Source organism: Oryza sativa, chromosome 7 (genome assembly GCF_034140825.1).
Source record: "Oryza sativa Japonica Group chromosome 7, ASM3414082v1".
Lineage (NCBI taxonomy): Eukaryota > Viridiplantae > Streptophyta > Magnoliopsida > Poales > Poaceae > Oryza > Oryza sativa.
Window position 1 is genome coordinate 25,682,792 of NC_089041.1, and position 16,962 is coordinate 25,699,753.

The window sequence follows — 16,962 nt, forward strand, 5'->3', positions numbered from 1 at the left end:
AATCAAGTAGGTAATCCCTAGCAAATCTTATTGATCTCTTGTGCCCCTAGTCAATCTCTATGGGTTTATTTTGATATGTGAAGATCTACTGTATGGAAAATATTAAGTTTGATCTGATAATTAATTTTGTAGATTGATTATTGTTCTATTCCTGCCATCGGTTCCCCTACATCGCACTTCATCCCTATGGTAATAAACACTCCAACCCCGTGCAAAAAAAAGGAGATGAGTCGTCGAAGCACCCTCCTCCAAATGCTATTGGATGAGGAGTCTTTATCGGATGGCGAAGAAGAATTTATTTTTTCGGCGGTTGATATAGTGCACGGTGAGTTCGATGACGATGAAGTTCCAAAGCGTAGTGAATCTGTCTTAGGTCATGCAGTAATTAATCGGGAAAGATTGGCTGGTCATCGAAGATTGTATAATGATTATTTTTCCGAAGAACCTACGTACCTCGATGTTCAGTTTAGACGCAGGTTTGTAGCAGTGCTTTTTGTTTTGTCAATCTTTGTTTGCAAAATTGATACAGATGAGAATTATTATTGTTAATTACTGTGCAGGTTTAGAATGAGGCGACCTCTCTTTTTACGCATAATGAATGCTATTGAAGCACATGATGAATATTTTGTGCAAAAGAGAAATGCGGCTGGTATCCTAGGACTGTCATGTTTGCAAAAGGTAACAACAGTGTCACGTATGTTATGTTATGGAATAGCAGCAGATGCAGTTGATGAGTATGTTCGTATTGGAGGTAGTACCGTTATTAGGAGTTTTAAAAGGTTTGTGGTGGCTGTTTATGAAGTTTTTGGAGAGGAGTATATGAGAACACCAAACGAAAATGACATAGCTAGATTACTTGCTCAGGGGAAGAAAGAGGGTTCCCAGGAATGTTGGGTTTTTTAGATTGTATGCATTTGCAGTAGAAGAACTGCCCGACTGCATGGCAAGTCCAATATAAAGGGAAAGAGGGAGTACCTACTATAGTTTTGGAAGCCGTTGCCTCACGTGACCGATGGATTTGGCATGCGTTCTTCGGTACAACTGGATCTCATAATGATATTAATGTCCTTCAAAGGTCGCCGTTGTTTGCAAAGCTAGCTAAAGGGCAGGCTCCTAAAGTTAATTTCAGTATCAACGGGCATGACTACACTATGGGGTACTATCTTGCAGATGGTATTTATCCTTCATGGGCAACACTTGTGAAGAGCATTAAGCTGCCACAAGGAAATAAGAGAAAATATTTTACCAAAGCACAAGAAGCCAATAGGAAGGACGTTGAATGTAACGCTTCACTTTTCGTGTGGCGTTAAAAAGCTAATTTACAAAATATCCTAATTGCGAAAATTTCGTTCCTTGAGTGTTGAGTCCAAGTTGTGCCATAGATCTCAATTTAAAATCCCTCCCTTGTCTCAATACCCTGATATCAAAGATCGCCTCCTCAAAATTTCCGTTCCAAAATAATCTCGAAGTTCGAATCCTTCTATTCGGATTTCACTCCAAAAACCATAACCATAAATATCGCCTAATTCCGGAATCCAAAACCAGACTCTAACCCTAAAGCCTCTCCGATCAAATTCCCTCCTTGAGCTAGCTCTAACATCCAAGCTTCTCCCTATCCTCGTCTCCATCGCTCTATCTATCTATCTATCTATCTATCTATCTATCTATCTATCTATCTATCTATCTATCGCATTCTACCGCCACATCCTTTGATTCACCCCCGAACATTGATTTCTCCTTTTGTTTCCCTCTCAAATAATCCTTGAGCTGCCAAATACAAACATATCCCTAAAATATCAATTCTCGCTTTGAACTTCAACCACCCATCGACATCGAAAATCACGCCTCATCGAAATTCCTTCCCATTTTCGAAGGTATCGAATTCACTCTTTGAATCCCCTCCTTGGTTTCTCCATATTCTGTTGAGTTCAAATATCCAATTTGAATTCAAATCCAGCGTCAAATGCTCCTCATATTCCTTAAAGAAATTTTCTGGGTAAAAGTCTATTTTACCTCCGTCGATCTTTTGGGCTGATTCCTCCTTCCCTGGCCCAACTCTCCTCTCTCGGCACGTTCCCCCCAGCACGTGTGTCGCACGCGCTCTGAGCGAGAGAGAGCGCCCTCTCTCTCTCTCTCTCTTTCTCCCTCGGTCGTCGCTTGCCCCGACAACCACCGTGTCCACGCTCGCCTTCAAACCGTCCCCGTCCTTTTTACAGTCATCGCCGGCGTCATCCTCTCGGGCCTGGCGCCCCATGCCACGTGCATCCAAAACCATGAGGCGCGGCTCGTTCTCATCCCTTTCCTCCCAAAACGGAAGGAGCAAAGCTCCCTTTCCTCCTCCTCCTCCTTTCGCTTTTTCCCCTCCTGGGTAGCGAGCTCCCTGCCTCCACTCCTTGGCTTCTTGCTCAAGAGGCAGAGCCGCTGACGCCGCTGCAGCGCCTCGCCGCCCCCACCTTGACCACGCCTGCTCGCCCGCGCCAACCCTCCCGCGCCCCGCGTTCAATTCGCACCGCCCGATCCACCGCCTCCGCCGCCCAACGCATCCACACCGTCGCCGTTTTCGCGTTGCCCATGAAAGCGCCGATGCCGCTCGCGGTCGCCAGCCGAGTGCCAGCTCGCATGCGCCTCCTCAGCCCTCGCCTATAAATACCACCCCTTGAGCCCCAATCCATCCCCTTGGTCTCATGCTCCTAGGAACAGAGCACCGCCGCCTCCTTTGTCGCTGGCCGTCGCCGCCGCTACCAAGAACGTCGCTTCGCCGCCACCGGACCGCCCCATCCTCGCGCTCCCCTCTTCTTCCCCGGCCGCGCCGTCTTGGCGCCTTGCCGCTCCCGTCGCGGTGACCATCTCGCCACGGGCGGACAACTCCATCAGCCCACCTCGGCGTCAAACCCGCCAAGGACATCCTTGCTGCCGGCATCCCCTTTCTCGCTTCCGAGCCCTTATCACCAACGTCGTCTCGCCTCCTCCCTGCTATTCTCGCCACGGTCGCATCGTTCTTTTCCCCTCCCACGTCGTGCCGCTGTTCTCGCCGCCGCGGGCAACCACGCGCCGCCATCGGCCATCCTCTCCTCGCTGTCGGCCTCCCTTCCCCTTCTCGTCGCCGTCGCTCTATTTCACCACCGCCGCCGGTCGGTCCCGCGCCGAATCCTCTCGCCGCCACCCACCTTGAGCTCTAATGAACCACCCCAAACCGTCGCTCTGCCCGCCGGCCTCCTCTTTTGCCCTAGCGCCGTGCCGTCCTTTCCACCGCCGCCGTGCGCACGGTCACGCACCGCCGTCGGCCTCCCTCCTCTCCTTGATTCCTGTCACGACCGGAAATAACCCAACGGGCGTTCCTTACGTGCGTGCATTATTCCTTGTCCCAGGAGGCAAGGTACACCAAAAGTTGATACAATTCAGAGTTTAACAAGCGGAAGCGTAAATAGTTAATTTATTACATGGGCGGCGAAGGCCCAGCACACTCAAAGACAAACGGGAAACAGCGGAAGACTAGGGCGACGACCATAGGCGCTTGACGGCAGGCACGAGCTAAACACCAAAGCCTTCATCATCCAGGGGCTCCTCTTCTGGGTTTGGGAAAAATTGAGCAAGACTGAGTACAACCACCATACTCAACAAGACACACCCATAAGTGCAGAATGAATGCAAGGGAGTACAAGGGGGTTATAATATAAGGGTTAGGGTTTGTAGTAAACAGCATTAAAAGACACTTAGTTGCTCAAAGCTATTTTGTAAATACGATCCTAGAGCTATACAAGATTATTAATCAAGGCCGTGAACCCACACGAACCTGCCTTAACCCAAGGCCTACGATGATTCAGACCGAACTGGCAACCCGACCCTGGGTCCCAGCTCGTCCCAAGCCAACCCAGGCCAACCATTCCACGTTTTAGTTGTTAAGCAGGTTTTTAAGAATTAAAACACTAACTTGGGTACATTGCTCGGCTTGCCCATAACCGAGGGCGCGGTTATTCGAATAGATTATACTCTGATCAGAGGTGTACATCTTTACCCACAAGACACATCTTCCTCACGTGTAACCATGTGCCACATACCACCACGGTATATGGATGGAAGATGTGACATAGTTTCCAACCCATCCTAGCCATAGACAAGAGTACCGACCCAACCCCACCTACGGCCGGAACCCCCGGGACAGGTAGGCAGGACTGAGCCCCTAGCAGCAGGACACCAGCCCTGTGCCATGACATCTCGACTACCGGGCCGCAGCTCGTGTAGCCTTCATTTGCCCTAGAGATGTCCATCGACCCCCGACTTCGTCCATCTTCATCCGTGTACTTTTGTTTATAACCAGACTGAGCCACAAACTAAGCCTTACCCACTAGACATGTGGAAGTACGGTAGTGCTTTGCAACAGAGGCCCGAAGACCGGTCCTTATATGGCCGAAGTGCTACTATCAAAACCATACACCCCGAGCCCAGCCTAAAACCATTTTGAGGGTTTTGAATAGAGGGGGAGGTGTGAATCCAATTCCACAATAATCCAACCATTCCATAGTGTCCAGGTGATGAGAATATTCCTAAAGTCTAGAGTTGTAAAACCACCTAATGTTGCCTAATTAACCAGCGAAGCATCTACCTAAAATCATACTAGTGGTACCATGAGTAGAGTGTCCACTCGTTGGGGTTTTGTTTATTCTAGAGTGAACAAGGTAATAATAACAATAACAATAATAAGGTCATAACAAAGGTAAATAGGCATGGCTAAAGAAAACAGTGATAATGTGGGAATTTAAGTAAAGCGATAATGCAATAATTTAAATCAAAATAATTTTATAAACGGGGATTCAATATGTTCAAGGATGATGTGACTTGCCTTGCTCGCTTTCCCAAACGTCGGCTTCAACCTCCACGAAGAGCGGATCTTCCGAAGCTGCAGCGTCTACACGACCAACGGAAAATAAAAGGGCTTTTACTCTAATAAACTCCATATAACAAGTAGGAACAAAGCACAAAAATGGGTTCTTGACTTCTTAAGGAAAAATTAGAGACTTGAACGGTCCAATTCCGAGTTCAAATGGCCAAGTTATGGCCATTTGAAGTTTATATGCTCTTTAAATGAATATTTGCGAATTTCTTCATTTAAAATTTAATTTAAAAAGGGTTTATTGCGTCAGCCGAGGGGAGGGGGCGCGCGGACCGGGTCCACGGGGGTGGGGCCCACGCGGCAGCCTCACGGTCCACGGTGGACCGGGCGCACCCGGGCTCACACCGGCCGGCGCCGTGGGTCCCACGCGTCAGCCGCACCCAAGGGCGCAGGCGGCTGACGGCCGGGCCCCACGCGGCAGCCACTCGGCGCGCCCGAAGGCAGCCACTCAGCGCGGCCGGCGGGAGGCGGCGCCCGCGCCCCTATGGTCACCGGCGGCGGCCATAGGCACGGCGGAGCGGAGGCCGAGAGAGGGGAAGGGAAGGGGAAAAGAGGCGGCGGTCCACGGCTCACCCTAGGTCGACGGCGACGACGAAAAAGACGGCCGGAGCGGAGGAAGGCGGCGGCGCGGCTCGGGTCGACGGGGTCGACGGCGTTCCGGCGGTCGGCGGACTCGGCGAGGGGGTGGACGGGGTCGACGGCGGTGCGGCGAAGCCGGAGGAGGCGACGCCGGGGCGGGAGACGGTCTCGGCGAGCGGAGAAGGCCGGCCGGAGGTCGTCGGCAACGGAGGAGAGAGAGAGCGACGGCGCGAGCTCGATTCCGGCGAGGAGGAAGGGCGGCGAGAGGCGGAAACGGACGGGAGAAGCGTGGGGAGGGTTTATATAGGGTTGGAAGGGGGAGAGGGCGGCCGGCGGGGAAGGAATAGGCGCGGTAGGTCCGGCCGCCATCAATCGCGCCGGCGAGATTTGAGGGGGCAAATCCACCTGTTTGAACGCGAGAGAGAGAGGGAAAAATAGGGGGAAAGGGAGAGGGGATCACGGGGAGTGATTCCCCCCACTTTATTGCACGCGGGGATGGCGGGAGGCGGCGGGATTCGCGGCGGCGGCGGCGCTAGGGCGCGGGGGAGGCGGCGGGAGCGGCGGGAGGAAGGGGATGACGGGTGGGCCCCACCCGTCAGCAAGGGTGGCGGGCGGGCCCGCCCGTCAGCGGCGCGCGCGCGGGGAGAGGCCGAGTGGGCCGCGGGTAGAGGAGAGAGAGGGGGAGGGAGATGGGCCGAATTCGGCCCATTAGAGAGAAGGAGGGATTTTAGGGTTTTTCTTTTTATAAAATCATTTTAACTTTGTTTATTTCTTAATAATTATTATTTGTGCTTTGAAAATTCCACTAAAATTTATTTACACATTTTAGGCTTTTAGGAAATATACAAAAATCCTCTAAGCCTTATTTGACTTTTAACTTTGCACATTTTAATTGTTGGAGGCTTTCACACGGATTTTAATTATTCTAGGCATAATTTAAAGGATATATTTTAGGGTCGTTTTGGGACGTGACAATTCCCGGCGCCACCACCATCCCCGTGCCTCCTCGGACCTCCCCGAAGAGCCGCCGCAGTCGCTAGCTTCGCCCTCGCGCCCGCGTCATGCCGCTCCCGCCGCCGCCGCCGGACGCCGTCGCTGGCCCTCCTCTAACCCCGGCGCCCTAATCCGCACCGGTGGAAGGGATCCAATCCTCCTCCTCTTGCCTCCGGCACCGTCCCCTCCCTCTGGCTCGCTGCCGCTCGCCGGTGCCGTTGCACCGCCGTAAGCCGTCCGATCCGGGCGAGCTCTGCCTTCCTCTCCTTCTCTCTTGCGCTTACATGGCAGCCACGTGGCGTTTGACCCAGTCCACAGCGCCCAGTCAGCCACCCCTCTCTCCTCTGGCTCGTGGGCTTGGCCCATTGGCCAGTCTTCCTCCTCGGCCTAACAAAACAAAGAAAGTTCACTTTTACTCTCTCCTCCAAGTCCAGTGCCCACACACCCAAGAGCTAAAAGTCCACAATTGCTCCCTCCAATTGCTCCTCTCTCTCTCTCTCACCTTCTTGTTGGCCCCACTCGTCAATGAGTCAAAGTTATTCTTGAGAATATCTTTTCCAATATTCCACAAGTATTTCCTTTCTTTTTCCAAAATTCCATAAAGTCCTTTATCCTATTCCAGGATTCCAATAATTCATTCCCTCGGTCCCGCATATCAGTGACTATTAATAATATTCTTGAGAATATTATTTCTATAAATTCCATAAACCATTTCTCGTATTCTAGAAAATTCCGACAAATCATCTCCTTGTCCAGAAAATTCATTTAAACTTCCAAAATTCATATCTCTTGATCCGTAACTCCGATTTACCCCATTCCACTTCCAATAATTCCATTAATTTGTGATCTATCTAATGGAACTATTAATTAGCCTAAATAGGATATTTTATTTGGTCTTTGTTTAGGTTTTTGATTGTTTGCGCCTAGTTGCGGTTACCGGATATTTTTTTCTTCAAGCGGAATTCTCGAAGATTTGTGAAGCTTCGTGAAGACCCTGAGCAAGGCAAGCCACCTTTGAACATATTGAGCCTATATTTGAACTTAATTATATTGCTTGCAAAATATTATGCATTGATAGGATTACACTTAATCTGTTTGCCCCGTCTGCAAGGCAGACCGGTGGGCCTACCTAACTTGTTGCATCTAATCCTTCCATTGTTAATTGTTATATCATGTTCCCTTGTAACCACCTAGTTGCGCCTCGGTATTCGTGCACTTTGCACGAGTATCGACGGTCGCCTTCAAACATAAAATCTGAGAAACATCTTGGGTAAAACTTGGTTTACAAAAGCTTTGGAAAACCCGACGCCTGGGTCGGTGCCTTGTGAAAGAAAATGAGTTTTAAAAATATAACTCGCGACACAAGGCCATTCTTGGGCGGAATACTTGTGCGGTCGCATCTAAGGACCGATTCCTTTGGAATTACATCCGAGCATACAATAGTGCGACCACATGGGTGGAATGGGACGCCCCTGGCTGAGTAAATAGCTAATCAGGGGAGCCTTGATGCCAAGAGACATGTGGATTCAACGGGGTGGTGTCGGGGAGAACCCCCGGGCTTCCTGGCACAGTATGGTTTGGGACCTAACCTGTTGTTGGTCTGGGACCCCTCTCGTTAGCATATGGCAATCCTGTGTCAGCTTTCGAAATGCCTTGTCATGAAAGCCTCAAGGTCTCCAGACGTGGCCGCTCTACACGGGCTGGATGATCCGGGTTAGCAATGTCGTGTGGGTAAAGTGTACCCCCTCTGCAGAGGTTATTAAACTGTTCGAACAGCCGTGCCCACGGTCATGGGCGGATGTGAGGTGATTCCTTAGCGTAGTTTTTGTTTTACCCTGTTTTATGAAAAGGTGTTAAGGTTTGGGAAACCTAATGCTTGGGAAGAAATTAGCTGTCCGGGGGACAGCGGGACCGGGAGTCCCTAGAAGTGATTGGTCGTTTGGGGACCACTATTATCGGGAAGTTTGGAAAATTGGTTTGGTTTGGGAAAACCAGATTTGAAGCCAACTCTGGGAGTTGTGCAAATCTTGATAAATAAATTTGTTACTTCTCACCCCGACCGAGCTGAGACTTGTCCTGCTCTGGTTGTGGAAAGCACACACTTAGATTGTCAAAATGCTTGCAAATAAAACTGATTGAAAAATAACAGTCTTCTCTTGAAGCTTGCATTAACCACCTAAGTTCCTCTGGCTTGCTGAGTACGTAAGTACTCACCCTTGCTCTATATATATATAGAAGGTGAAGCTGAAGTGAAGCAATGATTAGGGTTTCGTCCTAGTTCCCAGCCATCGCCTGTGGAGTTGGGAGTTAGTCGTTGTTTCCGCTGCTGCTGCCGTTGTTGGTGTTGCCTTGTCCGTGTCGTCGGTTGTAATCTCGGGCTGTCCTGAGCTGCAACCTAAGTTAAGGTAAATAAGTCCTCTATTTATTATAAGGATTTGCAATGATTCATATTTCTTACCGTGGGTACCAGCGCTATGTCCTAGGACTGGTACTGAGATCGCGGTTTCGTAGGACGCGGTTCACGCCGTTTTCCTACGACACGCTCCTGTCAGGTGCCGTTGTACGGCGGTGCCAGATTGGGGTGTGACATTGAACAAGCGTTTGGAGTGCTTCAAGCTCGCTTTGCTATTGTCCGTGGACCAGCTCGTTTTTAGAAAGCAATTACTCTGAATCAGATAATGAGAGCTTGTATAATCATGAATAACATGATTGTGGAGGATGAGCACGATGGTGATTTTGATTTAGTTTATGATGAGATGGGAGAACAGGTGGGTGGTTCCCATGAACATACGCCCAACTTTAATGATTTTATTAGTCAGTACGAAAATATTCAAGACAAGGAAGTTCACGACCAACTAAGAGAATACCTCATCGAACATTTGTGGAATCACCATGCAGATCGATATTAAGTTTAGATTTTATATTATTGAATAATGTCAGAGATTGTAATAATTAGATATTCACCGTGTGTTTTTTAATTAGTACCATACATTGAGGCCATGAATTTTCTGCATATTTCTTTTGTTTTCAAATATTCACAGGCATATTTCAGAATCATTACGCACTTCTTTTCTTCTTTCTTCTTGTACATCATGGCTGCTTGCACATGCTGCAAAAAAACGAACATAAGTCAAATATAAAAGACAAGATTGGAAAATATGCTGCATAAACCACGTATTACCATGTCCTCAGGATTGACACCACTCTGATTTCGATTCTGAATTTGACATAAGTAACCAGTGTACTTATTGACTTGCTCTTGTATAGTGGACCAACGATGTACAAGTGATCTTTGAGACCGATCTGAATCAAATTCCTTGTTGTCATGAAAATATTCGTAAATACGGCCCCAATATGTACCACGAGATTGATCTGTCCCTTGAACCGCATCAAAAGAAACATTGATCCATGCCGGCACCAAAAGGTTGTCCTCCAAACTGAAATTTTTGGACCTTTTTTGGTTCGGTCTCAAAGCAGCATTTTCATTCCCAATTGGATCTTGTTCATCAGCGTATTGGCTTCCCATCTCACTAGACTCAAAATGATTGCTCTTATCATTGATCAAGTTTGTGTAATATCGCTCTTGCTCCATACCATCTGTCCATAGACAAAAATTACATTCTGTTATCTGAAAGTTCACATGTATTGGTTGGTGACAACTTTTTGTACACATAGTATATATCAAAAGCTAAGCATTAGCATCTGGTAATGAATTCCAATTTGCAATTAATTAAACAAGTTTGAAAGTCGTATGGAGAGAGCATACAAATGTGCTAATTTGGATACTGAAAATGACAAGGTTCAGAGAAATGATCCTATATCAATACTGACAGTGACAAGGTTCAGATAACTGTTCCTATATGGATCAAACAAGAACAGATTGTTCAGAGAATTTGTTCACTGCAAATACCCAATGGCCCAAACTGCAAAAATTTTCAGTCCTGACCCTGCTGATCCCTGAGCATCACCAACAGCTTAAATTTCAGAGCATCATATATGAAATTCAGTACATACTGAATTTCCATTGTATCAAACTCAGAGCATAAATTTGACAGCATATCAAACTCAGTGCATATTATCAAACTGAAATTCGAGTTATGATGGATAATAAACTTGGCTTCAGATGTGAAGGAATTCACAGCATATAAACTTGACACTGAACGAATCAAGATCAGACTTACCAAAATTGCTCATGTGGAGGAATTCTTCGTGTGAGAGGGGATCCAATGGCTCGCTAGATGTCTGCTCCTCCATGGCCTCGGATACCTGAAAACTGGAGTAGGGAGGTGGAGGGTGTGGATGGCCGCTGGGCAGCGGTGTGGGGTGCAAATGGCTGACGGGCGGCGGTGGGGGGCGCGAATGGCTGACGGGCGGCGGTGGGGGGCGCGGATGGCTGACAGACGGCGGTGGGGGGCGCGGATGGCCGCCGGACCAAAACTCGTCGTACCGTGGAGGCACCCCAAAACGAGGCGGTTGTGGTGCTTGCGGCGGCAGGACACCTCCTCCACCAACCGCTCGAACTCCGGCCGTCGTCGCCACACCACGCATCGCATCGTGGTACCAATCCATTGCTGCAGAGGAAGAGGCCGCCGCAGCCGCCGCCGCCGCCGCCGAGGAAGATGTCGCCGCTGCCGAGGAAGTGGCCGCCATTGCCGACGAAGTGACCGCCGCTGCCGAAGAAGAGGCCGCCGCCGCCGCCGCCCTGGAGGAACGAGGCCGCGAGGAGGAGGAGGAGCGCGGGAACATTTTCACCAGCGCGCGCGGGAGAGAAAAACCAGACGATTGGGAATGAAATATCGCTTCTTGGAAGTGGGGATCGATATATACGGAGAAGGGAACGAGATATTTTGGGAGAAGTCATAGGGAATCTGTTGGATTGAATTTTTAACCAAAAATCGTAAAATTTCAGGATAGGAAATGAAAAAGGAAAACTATTGGTGATGCTCATAGGACGGGCATGTTTAGTTCACACTGATGTGGGTACGGGTAATTAAGAATAAGCATGTAAGTGGCGTGGGCTGCGGCGTGTCCGCCCCGCGACCGCTCTGCCCGCAAAAAGCTAGTGGCGCCAAGTAGCCCGCGTATAGACCCACAAAAATCTGGCGGTTTTGTTACAGGACCCGCAAACATTTTCTACCGTATATACCATCAAAAACAGCGCCAAACTCGTTCCCCTCCTCGTCTCCTCGCTCCTCCTGTTCTCAGCTAATGCGGAAATAATATGTGAGCTGTGGTGGCACCGCCGGGAGTAGTGGGCTTGCCGCATCAACCTGTTTAAACCTAAGTAGGTTGGCCTAAGTGGGTAAGAGGTAAGTGGTGCGGGCCTGCCCAGCGTCCTAGCGGCGTGACGCATGCCACTTACAGGCTTAGATAAGGAACCATTGAGTGTACATCTATTATCATCTCCAATCACACACGTCTAGCTAGACTGCTAGATTGGTTACCATCTGTTAGCAGCGAACACAGAAAAATATTCGGGTATACTGTCTATTACATATCACAAACACATGCTAGTAGTATAGTACTGTAATATTTTGATTTTTCAGAAGTGTCGTTAGCTAAAAACAACTTAAAAACAGAAACCTATCCGGTGCCCCATTGCACTGGGGCAGAACTTCATACATCAGCCGGTCAGCCCTACCGGTGGGTCGGCGGTTTTTTATGCATTACTGAACTGCTGCTAGGTACGAGGTAGTAATGTATTAGTGTGTTGTTTACAAACAATTGTATCCTTTCTACGTAGAAGTACAAAACTACATGTACTCCCTCTATTCTAAAATATACTCCCTTTGTCCTAAAAAAAACCCAACCTAAAAAGGGATTATTTAGATTTGTTATATTAGGAAGGATCACAAGTTAGGTTTTTTTTGGACGGAGGGAGTAAGCAGGGGTGAATCCACATTTAAGGTACGTGATGCATAGGACACAGGGTAAAGTTTAAAATTTCATCAGTGATAGCTCGTATTAGCATGTAAATAGAGTATTATATATATGATTAATAGGTACGGGACACCGGGTAATTTTCATTCTAATTCGCCTCTGGGAGTAAGGCACCATCTAACACAAAGATTAAAAAAAGAATTTAATTACTTTTTTTTTGTTAGATCACCGTGATCCATACAAATAATGCGGTCGGAAGATTTGATGATATAGGATTTAAAACAAACCGATTTTAATGAGAAAGATGTGTTAGTTAATGTATATATGCACGTTTTATATTATGAGATATAGCGAAAGGAAATAGTTGTATCTTATATATTTTGTGATGAAGTATGAAACTATCTGAAATCGGCAGTATGTAACTGGTAACATGCATGTACACATCCAGGCTTGCATGTGCTAATCATAAACTAATCGAAGTCAACCAAGTGAACAATATATATTGACCTCGACTCCTCCAGGCTAGAGCATCCTTGTCCACCTGCAGGCTGCAGCTAGCGCGCGCTCGCGTCGACATCTCGCCGCGATCACACCATGGCCTCCTCCTCCACCTCCTCGCCGCTGCCGGCGCTGCTGCTGCTCGTCCTCCTGGCCGCCTCGTCGGCGGCGGGCGAAGACGTCGCCGCCGCCGGCGGCCGCGACAAGCTCACCCGCATCCGCGTGTACATGCACGAGAGGTTCGCCGGCGCGAACGCGACGGCGCTGGCCGTGGTCCCGTCGCCGCTGGGCGCGAACGAGGCGTTCGGCCGCGTCGCCGTGCTCGACGACGAGCTCCGCGACGGCCCGGACCGGGCGAGCTCCGCGCTGATCGGCCGTTTCCAGGGCGTCGTCGCCGGGACGTCGCTGCCGGGGACGGCGCCGCCGGCGTCGTTCCAGTCGGCGATCAGCCTCGTGTTCACCGCCGGCGAGCACGCCGGGAGCACGCTGTCCATGGTGGGCCCCGTGCTGGGGTTCGCCGGCGCCATCGAGCGCCCCCTGGTGGGCGGCACCGGCGCGTTCAGGATGGCGCGCGGGTACTGCGTCATGACGGCGGCGGCGGCGGCGTCGACGGCGGTGTCCGTCGTCTTCGAGACCGACCTCTTCGTGCTCTTGCATAAACCGTGATCCGGCAGTTCATCGTCTGGTTGATTGGATGTTTGCATTTGCGAAATGCAGCAATATTTTTTTAAGTGGTTTTTCAGATGTCAAAATCTCTCATTTGTGATCAGTTTGACTGCTTTGACCATTGTGATCATCAACATCTTCTGTATGTAAAACACGACTCTGTCCGTTGCTAGCCTTTCGCAGAAAACCGGGTCAAATATACTACCTTTGTTTTAAAATACAATAATTTTTAATTACGAATTGATACACACAATTATCCAGATTCGTAGCTAAGAGTTACTAATATTATATAATGAGACGGAGGAAGTATTTGATCTATTCTTTAAAGAAAATGAAAATAACATCTTTTGCAACCGAATCCAAAGTCAAGTAAGAGCAAGTTTAATAGTATAGCCAACCACCGGCTCCAAATCATCTATAGTTAATTTTGTAGTCAATTCATACAATACTTATCTATAGACATATACTACATAATTAATACTTGATCCCATATGTCATACACGCATGTATCTTGTAGTCCGTGTTGCAACTGACTATAAATATATAGCCCACTACTCTTTTCTCTTATTTTTTATGTACTCGAAATGTGTTTATAGTTAACTTATATTGTTCTATTGTACCGGCTCTAAAGTAAACGTTCTGTTATTGTTGGATAGGGTCATGGTGAGTTGAGTTCCGTTCAGAAATCACAAGTGATAGTGTGATTGTCAGCCAGGCACAATAAAAGCAGTTTTTGTTGCGTCGGCTGTCATCTCTCACTGGAAAACTCTCCGTACTACAGGCCCATTAAACAGGCCTGCAAAGAAACCTAGCCCAAAATACAACGAAGCGGCCTATATACTCCCAGTTGGGCCAGCACGGACTACGGAACATGTCGCAGCAGAGAGAGATCCAGAATTACAGGGCCATCTGATCAAAATGCAAGGAAATTTTCCATGTGTTGAACTTTCCATGAAGTAAAATTCTGAGGAATCTATACTTATTACCGTAAAAGACACCAACATCACTACTTTTATACTTTTGCAAATTAGTCCATGATATATTTTGATATTATATAATAGTTTACTCATTCTGTTTCATATTATAGCCGTATTATAAGTCGTTTTTACTTAGTTTGTAAAAAAAATGCAACATCTAGAGCATTAAATTAGTTTCAATAAAACCAATATTTAATATGTTTTAATAAATTATTTGTTTTATATTTAAAATATTGCTATATTTTCTTATAAACTTGATCAAGTTTAACTAGGAAAAAAGTCAAATAACTTATAATATAAAATGGTGCTAGTAATATTTATTTTAATCAAATGAATATCACATATGAAAATAAACAAATAAGTAATACTAGCATATTTTATTAAAATATATATTATTCATGACATATATATTTTCTTTTACATATAGTAAAGTATAGGGATTTTGCTAGCTCTATAAAATTTATGTATTAATTGTTCCGAAGAAGAGAGAGTCCCTAGCCGTTTTACGTAGAATTCTAGTATATTTCAAATCGAGCCTAGAGCCTCCCTTATAACTAACTGTGCGCCCAAGCTAGAAAAACCTTTCAATTATATTCTTTTGAGGGTCTCTGAAGTCTGAACTTAGCTCTAATTTATCAACAACTTGTTGGACCAACAATTAAACTCCTCTTGATTCCGTTGGGCGAGACGATACCCCAGCTCAGTTCGGCAGGTCAAAACTCAAAAGTCGCACACGAACGCCGAGCAAAAATTATAAAAATTTTAAAAAAATAATCCAAAAGCAAGCCGAGAAACACGGCGACGCCGCCGTCCAGCCAGAGCCCGGGGTGTGCGTGCAAGGCTGACCAGCCACTCTGAAACCTCTCCTCTCCTCTCCTCTCCTCGGGGAAGGAGAAAGCCAAAAGATGATCCGGTCTCAATGTCTCATCTCTCATATGACATGTTTCACCTCTTCTTCTTCTTCTTCTTCTTCACCACCACATCATCCTCTCGCGTCCTTTCAAACCATAGATTTCTCATTTCTGAGTATATAGATGCTACTACTACGTAGTACTCCATCCGTCTTAAAATATAGCAACCGACCCATCTTAAAACTATAAATCTGGACATGAGACATATCCACAACCTCATCGTTTGTCATATTTTCTGAATATGCCAAATGGCATATTTGCAAACGAAAATTAATTTGTGAATAAAACTTTTATATATGTGTTCTTAGCGATCTAAAAGCAAGGGCTGAAAAATAAACTTCGATGAAAAAACCCCAAAATCAACTTCAAATTTAACGTTAAAAATTCAAATTTTGGCTGATAAGCATATGAATATGCCAAACGATGAGGCCCCCAAATTCGTTCCATTCTAGTTTGCTACATTTTGAGACGGATAGAGGACTACATACTAGCTCGATGATCAGTCGATGAGAATGCATGGCAGCAGCGATCCATCCACTCCAACTGCTGAGCCCGGTCCGCTTTCTGTCCCCTCGTTTGCATGAGCAGCTATAGCTTCTCTTGCATTCGCTTTGCTGCTGCTGCTGCTGCGAAAAAACGGGGCATATATTAGTAAAGCGCTTTTGTAGATGGGTGTAGATGCCATAATTGTGGTTTCTTCGTCACAAAACTCTTGCTCGTACGGCTGCTGTTATGCTGTATCATACTCCTCCTCCTAGAAGTACTCTCTTGCATTAGTACTTATGCTCTTGTGTACATGACAAAGCGCACTCCTCTGTTACTGCGGCTACTATGGGAGTGTTCGTTAGGTGGAGATAGGAGAGATTGTCTCTCGTTTTCCGCGCGCACGCTTTTCAAACTACTAAACGGTGCGTTTTTTGCAAAAAATTTCAATAGGAAAGTTGCTTTAAAAAATCATATTAATACATTTTTGAAATTTAAAATAGTTAATACTCAATTAATCATGACCTAATGGCTTACCTCGTTTTGCGTATCTTCCCAATCTCCTCAATCCCCTTCTCTTCAAACACTCCCTATGTTCTCAAAAGAAATGGATGAACACATGTATACAAAAAGCGTCCCGTTCTTGGGGTATCTTCTAACTTCGTGTGATAATTGCGCTCAGTACGCAGCCTTAAGCATGCTGATGAATGCGCTGCTTCTCTATACATATACACCCCCATCTCAAAAATAAAAACGAATTTAGAATTAGGTGTGACATATTCTAGTATAACGAATCTGATAGATATAGATATGTCTAAATTTATAGTATTAGAATGTGTCACATCCAGTATTAGATTGTTTTTTTTATGAAACGGTTGGAGTATATATCTAAGAAGTTGTTTAATTTGGAGTACTAATTAGACGCAATTAGCTCATGGCATGCATGCATGCTAGCTGACCTCGATGGATCATATCACTCATGTCTCAAAAGGCAGCGTATGTTTTTAGACTAATTAATCAGGCCGTTGATTTGTAGTAGTAGCAAAGCTGGTGATAGTATAATAAGATACTAGCAAGATGTACG

At 46.8% G+C, this 16,962-nt stretch overlaps 2 protein-coding genes and 1 pseudogene across 2 annotated transcripts; 2 read left to right on the forward strand and 1 right to left on the reverse strand.

The window, feature by feature from the left end:
- The first annotated feature begins 225 nt into the window (after positions 1–225).
- On the forward strand, positions 226–9,372 carry LOC136357478 (uncharacterized; annotated as a pseudogene).
- On the reverse strand, positions 9,371–11,207 carry LOC136357479 (uncharacterized). The gene is made up of 3 exons (XM_066312751.1): positions 10,645–11,207; positions 9,645–10,060; positions 9,371–9,572 (listed from the first exon to the last, which is right to left on the reverse strand). Exons 1-3 carry the CDS (start codon positions 11,111–11,113, stop codon positions 9,438–9,440), a joined length of 1,020 nt encoding a protein of 339 aa, XP_066168848.1. The 5' UTR covers positions 11,114–11,207; the 3' UTR covers positions 9,371–9,437.
- Positions 11,208–12,937: 1,730 nt separating this feature from the next.
- LOC4343914 (dirigent protein 2) lies at positions 12,938–13,507 on the forward strand. Its single transcript, XM_015790569.3, has one exon. The coding sequence runs from the start codon at positions 12,938–12,940 to the stop codon at positions 13,505–13,507; it is 570 nt and encodes a 189-aa protein (XP_015646055.2).
- Positions 13,508–16,962: the final 3,455 nt, after the last annotated feature.